Below are 20,202 nucleotides of genomic sequence, written 5' to 3'. Positions count from 1 at the left end.
AGTCCATAAGCAGTTGGCAAGATAGCAGAAACAGACAGGCACTCAAGCTAATTCTAAGTTATTGCATCTKTAAATCATATTCCACTTCTATAATGTCTTCAAATTATTTATCCCTTATATTATGGTTCTATTTCTTCCCGTGTCATTTTCTYTAACTGAATACTGGTAACTGTCGTAGCCTGGCTTGATTATCTATTATTCTCTTGTTAATCACAGTGGCACTTCAGTGTTGTGCCACTAATGTCTCCTCTGTCTGGTGTGTTGGAGATTAAAATGTAGTTTCCCCGTGTCCTGCATCTGTGTCCAATGGCGATCGATAGCCGCTCAGGGGGTCAGGCGTTTGGGATCACGGGGGAACATGGAGGTCTGGCGGACGTTGTGAAGACCCAGGTAGAGCATGCAGACTCTCTCAAGTCCTGAGGGAAACAATTCACATGCCAGCATTACAGTGCACTTACAATGAGTATATTTAGAGTACCTTGACAACATCTTCCATGCCGAGTATACTTACAATGAGTATATTTAGAGTACCTTGACAACGTCTTTCAGGCCGAGTATATTTAATGAGTATATTTAGAATAGATGTACAATGGATTTCTTTTTGAATATATTTACAATGAGTGCATTTAGATTAGATTGACAATGGTCTTTCTTATTGAGAGGGTATGGGCCAAGGTTTAGAGTCAGTATTTTATTTCTTACCAATGCCACCACCTCCATGTGGGGGAGCTCCGTATCGGAAGGAGTCAATGTAGGACTTGATCTTCTCCAGGTCTGCAGCAACACAAATCATTGTAATATTTGATACTAGCATCACCACTTTACATATTAGCACCAGCCACCAGTGTATTCGTAACACAGTAATAATATGCAGATTCTCTAGCAATCGCTTAAGAGAAGAAAAGAAGCTTGAGTTACTGATTGACCAATATGGCTGCCCTGAATAACAAGGCAGAGTTGTTTCATTACCAATGTTGTGGTGCATGGCCCTCTCAGTGAGCAGCTGGGCATCGTGGATCCTCTGGGCTCCAGAGAGGATCTCCTCTCCTCTCATGAACATGTCGTATGAGTTGGAGTATTTCTGGGAGGAAACAWCAGTCAAGTCATTTACACCTCTGGTATAACATTGCCAATGTCCTGCCACAATGGTGTCATGATCAACCTGGTGAAGTGTGGTGTGTGTATGTCTGTGTTTAGTGACTTGCATACTTTATCGTTGGGGTCAGGCATGGTGTAGAAGGGCCTCACTGCCAGGGGGTACTTGTCCAGCACGTAGAAGTCAGTGTCATACTAACAGAAAGGCAATAAAGAGATGAGTTAGTCTGCTTTGCAGCCTAAAATGCTCAGCACGTACCATCTAGAATAATWTAAAATCTGTTGACAAAGAAACTGAACATAACATACCTTTTCTTTCACCAGACGACCAAGCAGCTTCTCATTGGGAGTGCTATGAAAAACGTTTTAAAAGATCATGTTATTTTCAGTAGGTAAAAAAAAAAAAAAGGCCTTTATTTGCTCTTTACATGTTTTTATTTTTCACATTTTAGTCATGAAGCAGACGCTCTTATCCAGAGCGACTTACAGGAGCAATTAGGGTTAAGTGCCTTGCTTAAGGGCACATTGTCAGATTTTTCACCTGGTCGGCTCTGGGATTCGATTACGATTATTACCATTCGGTTACTGGCCCAATGCTCTTAACCGCTATGCTACTTGCCGACCCATTTTAATGTCTTATGTTGACCTGCTACTGACCTGAGGTCCTCCTCGTCTCCCATCTCCACCCCGGCTTCCCGGAGCATGGCCACACCTTCCGAATACTCCAGCCTAAGAGTGGGCTCCAGGAACTTGAATGGCTCGCTGGGGTACTGCTTCCCCACCGTCTGGATCTCTGTCTGGAACCTGGCCAACACACACGACACAGACACACACACACGTGAAAAAGGTAATTCAGCAACTCTTGGAGGACAGTAGAAGTTGATAAAGTGCCTCTATTGTTAAAAGGAAAACTTTCCCTTAAAACACACAGTCACACAAGCGCAGACACAACTGGGTCACTCAAATAAAATACTAATCTTGGTTAACCCAGAACTAAAGTCTTGCYCAATTGGTCAAATACTCGAMTAAGTTCTGGGTCCATACGTGTTAAGAGAAGAGATCGAATGAGAATCGGAACTGGAACGAAGCGCTCTACCCTCTCTTTGTAAATTACTGGCAAGTCGATGAGCCAAATGTCCCCTCCCCTTCCGAAATTCAAAAGATGCTAACACCTGCGAAATCGGGATTTGTCCAAWGCGCCMGAKTGAAAGCTGCTCGTTATCTCACGCATCCCGTTGTATCATGACAGATCTACGGCACCACTTATGTTTAAGTAGTATGTCCACGAGAGATTACCCAAATACCACCTGCTCCCTCAGCACAGATGCAATGCCATTTCATACCAGGAGATGGRGGTGGAGGCACGCATTTACTTTATATGGGGCTCATCCACTTGCTCAGTTACAGCCCTGAAACAGGCCCTCGAAAGTTTAAACCATACTAACTCACTTTGTTTGCAAATATGTGTTAAAAGTGAATCCCAGCTTACTTGTCTCGGAGTCCTTTGAAYATCTGAACCATGGTGTCGGTGATGGACTCGATCACTTCATGATAGTGGTAGTTGAACGCCAACTCAATATCCAGGCCCACAAACTCTGTCAGATGACGGTGGGTGTTGGAGTCTTCTGCTCTGAACACTGGAACGGAGAACATCTTCAGTTAGTAACAGCGACGTCGTATTTCAGTATGAAGATTAGATCCATCACCCCAGAGATAAACTAGAGGCACCCTATTGCCTTTATAGTGCACTACTTTTGACCAGGGAATAGGGCACCATTTGGTACACAGCCTAGACATGTGAGACTACGGGGGGGGGGGGTCAATACTCCTCTGGTTACATGTGGATCCGGCCAGGTGAGGCCGTGTTGACCTACCTCACAAAGAGACATTGTGCAACCTTACACAAGCCAGTCAGATACWTTATGTTTCCTATTGCTCAACATGAGCCCTATCACAACACCGTCTATGTGTWAAAATGTGTTGTGTTTGCAGTTATCTGCCCAGGTTTAATATTGTGTAAGCCACTGTTTGTTTGTTGACTACATAACTAGACTGACTGGTGTATTCAACCCAATATTCCAAATTAATTCCCATTATTGGATACAGGGGAGATAGGTGAACGGCTTAGAGATGTGGTATTATATATAGATTAATATTATTWTWWWTTTTTTTACTTTATCCAGACAGTTGGAAACAAAGGGGGAGACAGACCAGATGGAACACATAAGTAAGGGTGGACACAGGGATTGAACCCCGGTSTCCGGTGGTGAGTAGCGTACACGTGCCTGGCTAGTAGCATTCCCGRTAGACCATTGGTTCTTCACAAGGTGCTGCCTTACCTGGTCCCACACAGAACACCTTGTCAAAGTCAGCACAGATACACATCTGCTTGTAGAGCTGGGGAGACTGGGCCAGGTAGGCGCTGGTTTTGAAGTAGGACACAGTGAAGACGTTCGCCCCACCCTCACTGGCAGCTAGAGAGGAGAAAGACACCTTTTAGTCAACTATCCCAGGAGAGAAGCAACACATGGCACAAAAATCATCTGTCTGTAGTGAACGGCCTTTTTTCAAGTCGTCTATGTGATGACACCATTTCCTAACAGCGCCATTAACTTATTTACGCACGTGTTAGACGTTCATGTCATATAGTAGATTGTCTGATGTGTTTTCCTTTACAGAAGTGTGGTCACATAGAACATTTTGTACAGGGTACATGTGATGGGTGTTGGCAGAGGTGAATGCGGTTTTTAGATTAGCGCACACTGTTGATCCGCAGCTGCTCTCACKCGAAAAGGCGGCAATTTTAAATGCGTCAATGCCAGGCTGGGTTGAATGCCATTGGCTCCTACCAAAGATGAGGAAGTGAAAGCAACACTTGTTTCACCACAGCTCAGTTTTAAAAAACTATCACATTTGGGGTTGTGGTAGCAAGTACTGTAGTAAACAACACTGTTGTGTTACACATTTCTATGGCTACAAAATGTGACACATGGTCACACATTGTCTATGTGCTCACGCTTGTGAAGTGCAATTGAGAGTCAGCTCATCAAAGAGCACAAATGACCAGGTAGTCAGAGTCGAGCCTGCGCTGCTTTATATGAGCTCAGTGCTGGTACCTGAAATGATTTTGGGGGTCTGGATCTCCACAAAGCCCTTGTTGGTCAGGGTGTCTCTAAAGAGCTGGCACACTCCGGATTGCAGGCGGAAGATGGCCTGGCTGGTCGTTGTCTACCAGAGGAGAAACAAGCAGAAACACACACAATGCCAAAAAAAAGKGAAAAAAAAGCAGTCAATTAAATTCAACTTCCTGAGAGGGAACTTCATGTGTGGTGACGGATTGCTACACAAGACACATAACATAAAACATGTACAGTATAAAGGATTGGAAGCATTCTATGCAATCGCAGGAGATATAAATATACAGTACCAGTCAAATGTTTGGACACACCTACTCATTCAAAGGGTTTTTCGTATTTATTTTTTTACATTGTAGAATAAAAGTGAAGACATCAAAACTATGAAATAACACATATGGAATGTAACCAAAAGGGTGTTAAACAAATCTAAATATATTTGAGATTCTTCAAAGTAGACACCATTTGCATTGATGACAGCTTTGCACACTCTAGGCATTCTCTCAACCAGCTTCACCTGGAATGCTTTTTCAAGTCTTGAAGGAGTTCCCACATATGCTGAGCACTTGGCTGCTTTTCCTTCACTCTGTGGTCCAACTCATCCCAAACCATCTCAATTGGGTTGAGGTCGGGTGATTGTGGAGGCCAGGTCATCTGATGCAGCACTCCTTTCCTCTCCTTCTTCGTCAAATAGCCCTTACACAGCCTGGAGTTGTGTTTTGAGTCATTGTCCTGTTTTAAAACAAATGATAGTCCCACTAGGCGCAAACCAGATGGGATGGCGTATCGCTGCAGAATGCTGTGGTAGCCATGCTGGTTAAGTGGCCCTTGGATTCTAAATAAATCACAGTGTCACCAGCAAAGCACACCCACACCTCTTCCTCCATGCTTCACGGTGGGAACCACACATGCAGAGATCATCCGTTCACCTACTCTGCGGCTCACAAAGCCACGGCGGTTGGAACCAAAAATCTCACATTTGGACTCATCAGACCAAAGGAAAGATTTTCACCGGTCTAATGTCCATTGCTTGTGTTTCTTAGCCCAAGCAAGTCTCTTCTTCTTATTGGTGTCCTTTAGTAGTGGTTTCCATGCAGCAATTCAACCATGAAGGCCTGATTCACACAGTCTCCTCTGAACAGTTGATGTTGAGATGTGTCTGTTACTTGAACTAATTTATTTGGGCTGCAATTTCTGAGACTGGTAACTCTAATGAACTTATCCTCTGCAGCAGAGGTAACTCTGGGTCTTCCTTTCCTGTGGCGGACCTCATGAGAGACAGTTTCATCATAGTGCTTGATGGTTTTTGCGACTGCACTTTTTTCCCCAGATTAAGACATGAAGGTCAGTCAAAGTAATGATGGCCTGTCGTTTATCTTTGCTTATTTGAGCTGTTCTTGCCATAATATGGACTTGGTCTTTTACCAAATAGGGCTATCTTCTGTATACCACCCCTACCTTGTCACAACCCAACTGATTGGTTCAAATGCATTAAGGAAAGAAATTCCAAAAATTCACTTTTAACAAGGCACACCTGTTAATTGAAAAGCATTCCAGGTGACTATGTCGTGAAGCTGGTTGAGAATATGCCAAGAGTGTGCAAACTCGTCATCAAGACAAAGGGTGGCTACTTTGACAAATCAAAAATATATTTGATTTGTTTAACACTTTTTTGGTTAATACATGATTTCATGTGTGTTATTTCATATAGTTATGTCTACTCTATTATTCTACAATGTAGAAAACAGTAAAAAATAAAGAAAACCCCTGGAATGAGTAGGTGTGTTCAAACCTGTATATACAATTGAAGTCGGATGTTTACATACACCTTAGTCAAATACATTTAAACTCAGTTTTTCACAATTCCATACATTTAATCCTAGTAAAAATTCCCTGTCTTAGGTCAGTTAGGATCACCACTTTATTTTAAGAATGTGAAATGTCAGATAATTAGCAGAGAGAATGATTTACTTAAGCTTTTATTTCTTTCATCGCATTCCCAGTGGGTCAGAAGTTTACATACACTCAATTAGTATTTGGTAGCATTGCCTTTAAATTGTTTAACTTGGGTCAAACGTTTCAGGTAGCCTTCCACAAGCTTCCCACAATAAGTTGGGTGAATTTTGGCCCATTCCTCCTGACAGAGCTTGTGTAACTGGGTCAGGTTTGTAGGCCTCCTTGCTCGCTCACACTTTTTCAGTTCTGCCCACAATATTTCTATAGGATTGAGGTCAAGGCTTTGCGATGGCCACTCCAATACCTGACTTTGTTGTCCTTAAGCCATTTCGCCACAACTTTGGAAGTATGCTTGGGTCATTGTCCATTTGGAAGACCCATTTGCGACCAAGCTTTAACTTCCTGACTGATGTCTTGAGATGTTGCTTCAATATATCCACATGATTTTCCTCCCTCATGATGCCATCTATTTTGTGAATGCACCAGTCCTCCTGCAGAAAAGCACCCCCACAACATGATGCTGACACCCCCGTGCTTCACGGTTGGGATGGTGTTCTTCGGCTTGCAAGCCTCCCCTTTTTCTCCAAACATAACGATTGGTCATTATGGCCAAACAGTTCTATTTTTCTTTCATCAGACCAGAGGACATTTCTCCAAAAAGTATGATCTTTGTCCCCATGTGCAGTTGCAAACCGTAGTCTGGCTTTTTTTAATGGCGGTTTTGGAGCAGTGGCTTCCTTCTTTGCTGAGCGGCCTTTCAGATTATGTCGATATAGGACTCATTTTACTGTGGTTAAAGATACTTTTATACCRGTTTCCTCCAGCATCTTCACAAAGTCCTTTGCTGTTGTTCTGGGACTGATTTGCACTTTTCGCACCAAAGTACGTTCATCTCTAGGAGACAGAACACGTCTCCTTCCTGAGTGGTATGATGACTGCYTGGTCTCATGGTGTTTATACTTGCGTTCTATTGTTTGTACAGATGAACATGGTACCTTCAGGCGTTTGGAAATTGCTTCCACGGATGAACCAGACTTGTGGAGGTCTACAATWTTTTTTCTGAGGTCTTGGCTGATTTCCCCATGATGTCAAGCAAAGAGGCACTGAGTTTGAAGGTAGGCCTTGAAATACATCCACAGGTACACCTCCAATTGACTCAAATTATGTCAATTAGCCTATCAGAAGCTTCTAAAGCCATGACATCATTTCAGGAATTTCCAAGCTGTTTAAAGGCACAGTCAACGTATACCATGACTACAACAACACTGCTSGRGTTGCAAAATAAATTTAGGAATATATGTTATTAAATTATTGCACCCACACTGCCAACGAGCGTCTGCGTTGCCAAGGGCTAAAATAGAAGTAATTGCTATTTCTGACGCAGATCGCGCTGCAAGTCTGCCTCTCCCATCTCCTCATTGGTTTATAGAAGCAGGTACCCACGTGCCATCTCCTCATTGGTTATGCCCACGTGGGTGATTGAAAGACGAACTGTTTTGCCGGTTGTCGTGGTAATACTATGAAAGTGTAGATGCCAATCACCATATAAGTTCAAAGATGAAAATGCCTGGAAGGAGGAGAGATGACTAAAAATGATTTGGTTGACCGTTTTATGTGTGGATTAATTGTCGGAGTAGAGGACCTTGTGCATTTCAGGTAAAATAACAACTCAATGTCTATATCCCAGGACAAATTAGCTAGCAACAGCAAGCTAGCTAAATAGGACAAATTAGCTAGCAAGTGCAAGTGCAAGCTAACTAGCTAAATTGCCATACATGTTTAATGCTTTTCGACCTGTCCCCAAATTAATGTCATTGGTTCAGAGTTTGTTTTGATATTTTATATTAACCTGCGTGTCGTGATCGCGTTTGGTGTAGGGGGACAAAATACATTTGTGCACGATGGCGCACGCGCGCAGCCACTTTGGGTTCCGTGTTAGTGTATGTAAACTTCTGACCGACTGGAATTGTGATACAGTGAATAAGTGAAATAAATCTGTCTGTAAACAATTGTTGGACAAATTACTTGTTTCTAGAAAAGTAGATGTCCTAACCGACACCAGTCTCAACATTAACAGTGAAGAGGCGACTCCAGGATGCTGGCCTTCTAGGCAGAGTTTCTCTGTCCAGTGTCTGTGTTATTTTGCCCATCTTATTCTTTTCTTTTTATTGTCCAGTCTGAGATATGGCTTTTTCTTTGCAAATCTGCCTGGAAGTCCAGCATCCCGGAGTCGCCTCTTCACTGTTGACGRTGAGACTGGTGTTTTGCAGGTACTATTTAATGAAGCTYCCAGTTGAGCACTTGTGAGGCGTCTGTTTCTCAAACTAGACACTCTAATGTACTTGTCCTCTTGCTCAGTTGTGCACCGGGGCCTCCCACTCCTCTTTCTATTCTGGTTTGAGCCAGTTTGCGCTGTTCTGTGAAGGGAGTAGTACACAGCGTTGTACGAGATTTCAGTTTCTTGGCAATTTCTCGCATGGAATGGCCTTCATTTCTCAGAACAAGAATAAAAACTGACGAGTTTCAGGAGAAAGTTCTTTGTTTCTAGCCATTTTGAGCCTGTAATCAAACCCCAAAATTGCTGATGCTCCAGATACTCAACTAGTCTAAAGGCCAGTTTTATTGCTGCTTTAATCAGAACAACAGTTTATCTGTGCTAACATAATTGCAGAAGGGTTATCTAATGATCAATTAGCCTTTTAAAATGATAAACTTGGATTAGCTAACACAACGTGCCATTGGAACACAGGAGTGATGGATGCTGATAATTGGCCTCTGAACACCTATGTAGATATTCCATAAAAAATGTGCAGTTTTCAGCTACAATAGTCATTTACAACGTCAACAATGTCTACACTGTATTTCCGATCAATTTGATGTCATTTTAAATGGACAAAAAAATAGCTTCTCTTTCAAAAACAAGGACATTTCTATGTGACCCCAAACTTTTGAACGGTAATGTATATAAATACAATAAAGAGAAACTGAGCAGTTTGATGTTGGCACAAAACTAGAAGGTCCTCCACCAACAAACACCATTTTTCAAAAGGTWGCAAATCAATGGAACACTGATTTTAAACTTTGAAGTTTCAGAGTGGGATGCAGTCGTTGCAGCTTCTATGATATGAAGACTGACGTACAGCATATAAAAGGTTCCTCTGAACAAAAATGTGTGGAGTAGATAATGACCCACACACAGAGATATTACACGATGCCAAAAAAAAAAGAGTGAACAGACAACACTGCTTGCGTCACATCTTGCCTTGTACAGTCTCGACACCTTTCATTTCGTAAGAGGGAGTGGAGACAGGGTGCATTTCACATTAATCTAAGCCTTTAGAAAATAAACATGAGATAAAGAGCTCTATCTTATTTTCAAAACCTAACATTGGCAATTCATTCTAGTTGTATACAGAGGTCAACTTAGTGGCGTAGAAAATAACCCAGTCATCAAAATGACTCGTGATGAGGCACGTCAATAGCTGCGTATTACACATAACGTCTGGGAACGAGCAGAGGAACAGCCAAAACCCCAAACCTCATGACTGTAAGGCTACTAAGAGCCAATAGGAGTGTTCTTCTCAGTTCTCAGTTGATCAGATTACTAATTTCCTAATATGACTGGTGTTATTACTGAGAATTTATTCAACCAGTTCTATCTGGTTTCATCTCTGGTTTTAGTCATCTACACAAAGAGTTTAATACAAAAAGCTCTGAGCGTCCTGATTGAAAGCTGAAGGCTCACATTTCTATCTTTTAAACATTCCCAAATGCCTGAACGGGAGTTTTCGGACTCTCTCATTGTCAGAGAATGAATCTGCAGACAACAACTCTGGTCCATTCTGGCCCCGGTTGAAATGGTAAACCGATATGTAGCCTATAGTTGACTGTGGTTGGAATATAACTCCTGCTTTGATGAATAACTGCCACTTCTGGATAACACTAGATGAAATTGCTAAGCAGATACACCTAGTGAGCAAACCAAACTGACATGAAAGCCTGATTAGAAACAGACTTATACAAATAAGTTACATAATTCCTGTGCAAAAAACACTTCTCTCTACTGTGAGTTGGGAGGAGGGGTCTGTTATCTTTCTATGTCCTCACACCAGGGTGGGAGGTATAAAAGAGAGTGAGAGCGAAATAACTCGTGCGTCACTCTCGTTGACATGCAAGCTCTCAAAACAATCGTGCCTAACAGCCCATAGCTTGTGGTTTTGGTCACACGCCACCACCACCACTCATATTGTGCCTGACGGATAGTACCGTATTTCCCTAGAGAGTATCAACCATTTATTTTCAACAAAATGGCTGGCCTGTAGGGAAGTTATTTGTGAAATAATTATTTKATTTTCACTGAAACGGTTCTTGGTTGGTAGGTGCCTTTTCATTATGGTTGCCCTTTATTGTRGACTGGGGTTAGGGATAGGGGTCTGTCTGTGTGAAACCCTGTTTATGGGTTTACCCTTCATTTAAGTGTGGTTGTGATAACAGGCCCAAGTCCTCAAGCTCAAAGAGATATTTTGTAGAAACAGGTGTTGTGACAAAGCCAGGGTGAGGCGAGCGGTAGGGCTGTTTTCCTGCTGCCACATCACTAGTGTGGGTACGCCTCAGAACAGAACAATGAGGCCTCTAGCACAGTCTGGTTTAGAACCCCTCTCCTAAAACCTCTGAACCCATGCAGTTCTATACTCCACTCTACCAGCAGGCTAACTCATGGGCCTGCAAAGTGGGAAAGATACCACGATTCTGTCATTTTTCATCTCATCGTCACAATATTTTGTTGATACGAATGTAGCGTCTTCAAAACCCAATTTGAATCTAGAATAACTCATTATGTTTTTGTGTCATTCATTTGTCATGGAAGAATGTAACACTGGTTGAAGTGTGATAGTGTCGTAGAACTTACCCTGAGATCAATGACTCGGTTGTCCAGTCTGGTGTCCTGGTTGACCGTCGCTCTTCCATCCTGAGTAAACGCATAACGCCAACATCATTTGACCACATTACAWAACATTTCAAGTATTAAAACACATCTGAAGTATATGGGAACAAACTATTGGACGTGTGAAAACACAGTAGGACATTGAAATATAATGTGTGACATGATCCATGTGTTCTAATGTTTGTTTATTTCCCCCCCGGAAATGAATCACTATCCTGTTCCATTTTTAAACCTTATAAACCAGTTTTTTTATTTTTTATTATAAACTAATAAAACCAATTTACAATCCAATAAAACAGTAAGAGAGCACCGAAGCTCCTAAATGTTACATCACAGGATGTCAAAGGTTGTCAGGCTTTACTGGAGCTCATGGCGTTAAAACAGGCTGTGAACAAGCTCCACACATCCAGCTCATATTGAGTCAGAACATGAAGACGGAGACACAGACCGAGCCCAGTCCAGAGCCTCCTCCCCAACGGTAGTTCCTGTAACTGACAGACAGACTCCCCACAGACACAACTGCCATTGGGGTTGGCATACTGCATAAACACTGACACACTTCAGCTGTCTCTGAATCACACTGGAGAGTAGACCCTTAATACAGACACTGACTGAAAACATGGCTCCCGAGTGGCACAGCGGTCTAAGGCACTACATCTCAGTGCTAGAGACGTCACTACAGACCCTGGTTCGATTCCACGCTGTATCACAACCGGACGTGATTGGGAGTCCCATAGAGGGGCGCACAATTGGCCCAGAGTCATCCGGGTTAGGGTTTGACCGGGGTAGGCCGTCATTGTAAATAAGGATTTGTTCTTAACTGACTTGCCTAGTTAAAGAAAGGTTCAATCAAATAAATGGCAGTATAGAACCAATAATATTCAAAAACAACAGTGGAAGGCCTTGAGGGTGTGTATGTATTTTTCACCCAGCATCAGGACAGAGGAAGTTCTCTGGATGAAATGAGTTTGACCTTTGATCAGCTAAGAAGAGCTACCTGCGCGAGGCCCAAGAGCCCTGGCCCTCATCCTCACCTCATCCCCCTCTCCTTCCGGCCTCACGCAATCCTCCAGCTGCAGGGGCAGACGAGGCTCGGCCTGGCTGATGACAAAAATCTGAAACGGGAAAAGGTGAGATTTTTCTTTAGAAGGTTTGGTTCAACTAGATTCGCAGTTAGAATGTCGCTCTAAACTCACAGTACTTTCCAGGTTCAACTGCTAGGCGGAACGGAAAGTACCACAATTCCAAAAAGAGAAAGCAGTCAAAAACCGTCGCAGACTGATATCTTTGAACCAGTAGCTCCTCTGATTCACGGCTGTCCTCCCTCCGTGTGCATGTCTGTTGGTCTGTTTGTCTGTGGTGTGGTCAGACAGAGCAGAAGACAGACGTACCRTCTCTATGTGCAACTCCACATCCTGCTGAGAGCAGCTCTCGATCGTCTGCTCCACCTTCTTCACCACCGCCTCCACGTCCACGATGCTCTCCTTGTTGATGCTGCAGCGGGGGGGGGGAGGGTGGGGGGGGGGGGGGTGGGGGGGGGGGGGGGGGGGGGGGGGGGGGGGGGGGTAAAGAGGCACCGCCGTTATCAGTCTACACAGATCAATTGAAGTCAAACGAGTGGGAGTCTAGCTGAGTACTGAAAGTTTCCATTCAAAACCCTGATTCATAGTCACAGGAGCTTTTCATGATCTGAAAGAATTGGTGGTGGTGGGGGGGGGGGGGGGGGGGGGGTGTTGAGCAGTTGGTAACCACGATATAAAGAAACAAAATCAAAAATGGTGGCTACATAAATTCACCTTGATGCTACTCTTCTGAGGCAAAATGTCACAGGATAATGTGTTTTGATCCACGGTTACCATGGTGTCAGACATTCCTATTCTCTTTTCACTTAATCATCCGATTGCGACAACGTGCAAACACATAAATCACAGCTATGAACTACAGTAAAACATCAGTGGCCATACAACAATAAGACAGAGGTTAAACAACCCTTTGAAAGACATGCTGAGTCTCAAAGCAGGCCACTGCTATCCTATCCCACTGTCCAAGCCCCCAGGAGAGCCTCATAGAAATAGAAGAACTGTCAATACCAACTGTCACATAGCACAGTGCCAGATGGAGCAAGCCCGGTGTGATCCTTCACCTCTTTCATTAAACAGTAATGAGAGACAGGAGCGTTGTGAATGGTGAACCCAGTCAGTCCACTGCAGCTGCCTCAGTCAGACATTTCACACTATGGGGGGGGGGGGGGGGGAAATCAGCTAGACAAATAAAAAGCCCACATTAATAACCTCCTCCCTCTAACACCTGGCCAGCCTGCCCAGGGACAATGAACACTGCCCATCAACTAATATGAGTAAGTCATACAAGTAAGACTTTTGATTACCTAGACTAGTGCCATGTCCATGGGGTGTACTTGTACATCAAGATGACTCACACCACAGGAACAGGAGATCCTATGGTCCGCTCTGGCTCAAACAAGGCAACTGACTAGGCTGTGTCTTATATAAAGATATGTGAAACCTTTCAATCTATTGTGTAATACTATGTTCTAGTAAGAGAAAGTTAACCAAGATACTTTGATGCAGAGGATACCCTAACCCTAATTTAACTCGGCATGAGGAAGTGGAAATATTATGTGACACAAGCATTACACACTCTTCCCTATAGGTCACCACTGGCCTGGCTTAACCTCTTGATGATTACGAAAGGACCCATGTGACCCAGAAGCTTACTCTGCTTCCCCAGAATTCAATCAACATGGACATGTCCAACAGCTAGATTTGATTAACCGTTTAAGGCCAATAGTTGTGATTTTTTTTTAAATTGTTGGGAAAAGTACAATATGCATTGTGTGGATTGATAAGATTCGGGAGCAGGATGTTTAGATCTCTGCGGAAGCTGCAGGCCTCAACCCGATCTGTATCTCAAATGGCACCCTTTTGTGGGATTCTGAGGGACTTTGCAATTAATTGCAATTCATCTGATCACTCTTCATAACATTCTGGAGTATATGCAAATTGCCATCATACAAACTGAGGCASCAGACTTTGTGAAAATTAATATTTGTGTKATTCTCAAAACTTTTGGCCACGACTATAGTAATCCACCATAAAGTTGGTTTCCAACCACCATATAAAGTCCAAAGAAGAAAGAAAGAAGCCTGAGGAAGGAGGAGAGATGACGAGAAAGGAATATGGTTTACCATTTATCTGTGGATTAATTGTCTGAGTAGAGGACCTTGTGTATTTCAGGCATAATAACAACCAAATGTTTATATCCCAGGACAAATCAGCTAGCTAGCTAAATTGTCATACATGTTTAATGCTTTTCGACCTGTTCCCAAATTAATATAATTGGTTCAAAGTTTGTTTTGATATTTCAACCTGCTTGTCCTGATCATGTCCGGTTTGGTCAGCATGTAAGCTAGAAGGGTAAATAACAAAATAGTAGGGCTACACCGTACCGGTTGAACATGTCACAATAATTAAAACAAAGATGCCAAGAAAAATAGTGTTAGAGCCTACAGTTATCATTACCGCAAGTCACCCGCATGAAACATGTGKTAAGGGACTTGAAATCATGTGGAATACTCTCAGAATGCGGTGTGGTTCGACGATAACGGTGACATTTTTCAAAGGCAGAGATGAGTGGCTGAGACTGAGACGCGCCGACAGTGGACGCATCATTTCAGGTTACAAGTGATTGAATTGTCATTCAATAAACTTTTGGGTGTTTTGTTAGTTTGCAGTGATTGTTAGGCAATCAGATGAAAACAGCATGAGTGGTTACGTTAATGCCACATTAAAAGTTAATACTTTTAAAATGGTAAACGAACTTTCAGACCCATAGAGATCCTATTATATTAATAGGGATTCTACATGTAATTCTATGTTTCTGCTCCCCCAAAAACTCCAAATTGGAGGACCCAAGAGTGATTAATGATGCTCAGGCCCTTCCCATCTGATCTACTGTATTTACTCTGTTATCTGGGCAGGAATGGCTCCATTAAACACTACTGTATCCCATCTGAAAGTGGCCGCTTTTGTCATGAGGTGAAAAATGATTGATTCCTTCAGAATGTGTGAAAATGGATTGGGCCCATTAGGAGCCAGCTTTTCCCACCATTGTTTGTCGGGGGCCTACAGGAAATTCAGTCTAGTACTCACTTGGCGGCAAACTTGACCATCTGCTTGCTGGCACGCTCCCCCACGGCGACCAGGGCCTGCACGTTAAACTGCTGCTGACGCAGGACCAAGAAGCACTGCTTCCCTAAAACGATGACAACAATACAATAGGCATCAGCAGGGGCCCTCTCATTTGGGCTAGCAACTCCTAACGCACTTGTCAAAACAGATGCCACGGTGGTTCTATACAATGCCATGTCACTCTCTCAGGCCAACAGGTCATACCTGTTTCAGATTCCACCTCTCACCCATTAAAACGCTTTTCACAGCATTTCCAGGTAACTGTCAGAACCGTGAACGGACGACCCTTTGAAGAAAGGTGTATGGAAGGAGGCTGAGAGCTAATTCCCAACCAAACACCTTGAGACTGTAAACCAGGTTGGTCAACCATCAGACACCACCCAAGTGCTTTAATGTGGTTTCCTCTGTTCATTGACTAGGGGGGGGGGGGGGGGGGGGTGCTGCAATCCCCAAGAAACAGTCACTTCATCCCAGTGTAAATCAGGATGTTATTCTGCTCTTAAGGACATCCTTCACAGTGGAGCTGAATGAAGGTTGAGGAAAATGGATTTTGACACGGAAGTTGTCCTGGAAGGAAGCCGTCACGATATCATCATAACACGATGGTTTATTTATTAGCATATTGTTAGCACAGTTGTGTACGTGCTGGATGTTTCTAATAATTTTGGATGGAATCCGACAGTTCGCCAAGGCTCAATGAGTTCATTGTATTATAGCCTCAAGCTCTGACAAGTTTGGAAAATAACAATTTAACCCAAATTTGAAGTTCCATTTAAATAACTGAGCTAAGGTTGGAGTTTTCAAACTTTTCAAAAAGAAACTTGCATGTGCTTGTGTAATGAATCTATAATAGCAAAAACATTGCACTCCACAACCCCCATCCCCTATGTCCCACATCACCCGCAAATAAGGTAAAAACCTCAAGTCTGGTGCCATACTGTGATTTTCCAAGATTGTGCACAATTCTTTTAGCTTTTTGACCTTCCATATTTGCCAACCTGAGGAGAGTTGACTGAAAAAAACAAAGCTCTTCTCTGAATAGTGACTATTTGGCCCAAGGACAGTTGGTAATCTTTTTGGTAAACCCCAAGGTTCAGTTACGGCGCCATTTAGATTAGAAGGCTGTGTCCTGAGGACTAAAAGGAAAATATGATTGGGAGCTGGACAAAGATGGAGAATCTCACCTTTAGCTCTGCTGGTGTGAATCCGGGCGCGCACCCAGATCAGCTGGCCAGCCTTCTCAGGTGTCAGCTCCTGGACACGCACCAACCCTCTGTCTGGCTCACACGGGAAGAAAAGTGTGCCTTTCAAGAAAACTTCAAAGACCATATACCTCCTTCCCCCTTCTGCCCACACACACAGTCACACAAAGAAGCTCATGGGTTGTTCCACCAATTCGGTGCCTTTTGAGAAGTGTAACTTAGTTGTTGTTTTTTAAGTCAAAGTCATAAAAAGCACATATTCAACTTCACAAAAAACTAGTTTTTCCATCTCAAGTGGTTAAATAAAAAAATTACTATAGTAYGCCTAAGTGCCAAATAAAGTAACGGCCATAAATACCCTCTTGACAGGGGGAATGGAAACGTGTTGTGTGTTACAAGGAGGAGCAATTGAATGTAGTTTTCCACCACAAAACTGAAGAAAAAAAGAGTAGAACCAGTTCACCTGCTTTTACACMGTGATTTGACGATTAGATGTTCAATGTTCCTTTTGAAAAACATATTTGAAAAGGAATAGTTTCACCATATTAAAACGAGAGTTCAGTTCACGTAACAGGGTGACCTTAAAATGAGGGACAGATGTAAATGAATCACATAAAAATAAAAAAAACATCTTTAGAAATGAGTGTCAAAGCAACAAAATAACAAGGGCTTTYCAATGATGGTGAAACTTGAAGACATTTTGGGATGAAGGGATTACTTTAGCAAAGCCTTTATTCATATAAAAAAATGTGATCGATTAAATTATCCGTGGTCTATATTAAAAGGGCACCTAATTTAATATAACAGGCTTTTAAATGCAATATCGGTGTGCAATTTCTCCTTAAAATATCAAAGGGACGCAAAAGGCACTCTATTCATGGAAAGACACTCATATTACAAGGAGAGCAGAAGTCATAAATATGAAACACTCTGCGGCCCTGCGTAGAAGTCACCCCATTCTCTGTCTTATGACAAATGGACTCCACTTTGCCCTGTGTCACTGATGCATGCTTAACTTTACATGCACCCCGATGGCAGTGAGCCACCCATTTGGTTGAACCTGATTCCACCCACATGTAAGGCAGGCTGTCTCGCGCCATCTTTCCTCATCCATCTTTCCTCATTCAGGTGGGAAGGCAACTTTGTTGTATGCCATTGGAGCTGAAAGAGCAGGCAGACAGGTGGACGACCCATCTGTCACATTGATCTGGGAGTTATGGCACGCCACAATCATCTTTGATATCTACGCCGTCTTTACTACTGCCACTACTGGCGCCATGTCACTGAGTCACTCCGATATGATCACGTTATCTATATTACTTAACAGTGGGGGCTGTCGAAAAATGGGGATATCCTCTGTAAATAATATGTTGGAACAAAGAAGAGAGGAGTTAGTTGTTGACTGTACTACTGACCCAGTTTCTGCTGGGACTGTACCATCGGAGGGACACCGTACCGATCCTTGGCAAAATCCTGATGAATAAGAGAAGAGTTTATCTGCTAAGCATTCGAATACAGTAGCTTTATAGGAAACATCACTAGAGGTGCATACATTTTGATTTTCATTTGGTATTGCGCCATATAGAAAAGGTGTAAATAAATACTTAATATCTGAAGCTAATTGAAACATGGAAGAATTGATCCTCGAGGATACTTACATCATCATCTGTGCTTTGTTGGTCAGCAGACTGAAAAGAAGAGGCAAATCAATACAGTGGGACATAGGCCTAACATTGCATTTAAATAATGGTAAACTGCCTTGTATTGGGAACAGCAAGTGGACTGATTATCTGTGCAACGACTTCTTGGCGACCTTCATGCAAAATCMCCATACTATGAAAGTTAGCATTAACGGTTAGGCTACCATTTKATTTCCCTTGCAAATTGATGTCTACGGTATTGGCTGGTGGAATAGAGGGAGAATGAGTGGAATGGCCATGGAAGTGGATGGATGCTTTCGCAGTTTCTAAGATTCAAGGGAGAACGTATTCCATCTGAAATATAGGTTACTTTAAGTGTTTCTAAGATATTTTTCAGCAGCGGTGGTTGACACCATCTGAAATAACTGATGCGTGCCACTGCACTGTAGGGAGATGAGGAGCAAGCGGTGGCTYTGCACTCATGGGTCTTACTTGTGCAACTGCTCACCCTGTTTGCAACTAATATAAGTTGTAACTATGATCTTAAAAGGGTAGGTAGCATAAACGTAACCACATAACATACGGATTTGCATTAGTATACGCATCAAAAGTCGCAATGCAAAGTTACACCTCACTTTTACATTTTTTGAGTTATTACATAAAAACGATCCAAATTCAGAAGAAATGCCGAYAAATGCTGTTCCGGGGGAGGTGATGTAATATGGACCCGGCAAGCCAGCCTATTCCCTATYATGTAAACTCCAACAGAAATGTATAACTTCAAATTAAACCAAATCACTTGCACTCATGACTAGTCGATTCAATTTTATTTTCAGACAACTTACAAGCAAATACCTTATTAAATGTGTTGTTACAAATCAACTTGCAAGGTTGCTAGCCAACTAGCCTGCTAACGTTAGCCCTACTAGCCTGCTAATGTTAGCACTACCAGGCTGCTTACATTACATTAGCAACTTGCTGACTCATGTAGTGCTATCAACTGCTAGCTTACAGACACATTCAAGAAATTACACCATCTAACCAGTTATCAAAGAATATTAGCTATATGCAGTTGTCTTAGCCAGCAAGCTAGCCAGCCTGCTAACATTATCTATTTTGCCAACTAGCTATTAGCCTAGCCAGCCAAGCCTCACGATTATGGTCAGAACGCTAGAGCCCAATTACTGGAGACCAGGTAGAACACAGCTAACACAACTAAAACAAAACCAAAGCTCAAAGCAAAGAGAAAGCAGAGACTTACAGATTGATAGCTGGGGCCACCTGAAGGGAAACATTTTAAAAGTGTGCAGGCTGAGTTAACTACCAAAGCCAGGGGGAGGCGGGCGGTTCACAGGCCTGATGGAGAGTCAGGGAAATACCAAATAGATTCCAGATGTCCGTCAGATGTCGCGCTAGCACTAAGCCAAGGTGGGAAAAGTTACAAAACTCCCATAGCCTACTTCACAGACAACATGCCGAAAAGTTCACATAACAAAAAGGAGAACAGACGAGGTACAACAAATTTAGAGCAAGCAATGATTTTCTCTTTTGTTTTGAGCCCACGGGAAGAAGGCACCAGAGCCTGTCGTGCTAACGGGTTCCCACTAGATAACCAGCAAAAAAGTCTGAGGAGCATGCTGCATGGCCAGACGTGCCCAATCTGCTTCTTGTTTACATTACACTTCCTGTTATTGATGGATTGTAGCTCACGACCACCAACACTTGGTCTGGAATTAAATGACATGCTATCATGACTAGTGGCTAACGTTAGCCAGCTTGAGCTAACTACTGAGGGCCATTCCCCCCAGAAATGTCCGGGAACTTGCAGGRGCCTTGGTGGAAGAGTGGGGTAACATCTCACAGCAAGAACTGGCAAATCTGGTGCAGTCCATGAGGAGGAGATGCACTGCAGTATACAATGCAGCTGGTGACCACACCAGATGCTGACTGTTACTTTTGATTTTGACCCCCCCTTTGTTCAGGGACACATTATTCCATTTCTGTTAGTCACATGTCTGTGGA

The 20,202-nt window shown here is 42.9% G+C and overlaps 1 protein-coding gene across 2 annotated transcripts in view; it reads right to left on the bottom strand.

Annotated features, from left to right (window-relative positions):
• Positions 1-243: 243 nt before the first annotated feature.
• Positions 244-20,202, bottom strand: part of dars1 (aspartyl-tRNA synthetase 1) — a 29,999-nt gene continuing 10,040 nt past the window's right edge. The window contains exons 1-17 of one of the 2 annotated variants that reach the window (XM_024001494.2): positions 19,442-19,464; positions 18,199-18,228; positions 17,956-18,013; positions 16,523-16,615; positions 15,300-15,402; positions 12,522-12,624; positions 12,165-12,245; positions 11,095-11,154; positions 4,212-4,323; positions 3,435-3,569; positions 2,585-2,732; positions 1,753-1,899; positions 1,405-1,447; positions 1,210-1,290; positions 970-1,081; positions 703-774; positions 244-416 (exon numbers count right to left, since the gene is read on the bottom strand). In XM_024001494.2, the coding sequence (XP_023857262.1) occupies positions 325-416; positions 703-774; positions 970-1,081; positions 1,210-1,290; positions 1,405-1,447; positions 1,753-1,899; positions 2,585-2,732; positions 3,435-3,569; positions 4,212-4,323; positions 11,095-11,154; positions 12,165-12,245; positions 12,522-12,624; positions 15,300-15,402; positions 16,523-16,615; positions 17,956-17,980 (1,407 nt within the window). In that variant the 5' untranslated portion in view covers positions 17,981-18,013; positions 18,199-18,228; positions 19,442-19,464 and the 3' untranslated portion in view covers positions 244-324. Of the gene's footprint in view, positions 417-702; positions 775-969; positions 1,082-1,209; positions 1,291-1,404; positions 1,448-1,752; positions 1,900-2,584; positions 2,733-3,434; positions 3,570-4,211; positions 4,324-11,094; positions 11,155-12,164; positions 12,246-12,521; positions 12,625-15,299; positions 15,403-16,522; positions 16,616-17,955; positions 18,014-18,198; positions 18,229-19,441; positions 19,465-20,202 lie in introns of those variants that run through there. The other variant, XM_024001486.2, reaches the window with a different exon arrangement.

The sequence above is a fragment of the Salvelinus sp. IW2-2015 genome, linkage group LG2 (assembly GCF_002910315.2).
Source record: "Salvelinus sp. IW2-2015 linkage group LG2, ASM291031v2, whole genome shotgun sequence".
NCBI lineage: Eukaryota > Metazoa > Chordata > Actinopteri > Salmoniformes > Salmonidae > Salvelinus > Salvelinus sp. IW2-2015.
The sequence above is the reverse complement of the archived record's forward strand: the minus strand, read 5'-3'. Positions and strand labels throughout refer to the sequence as shown.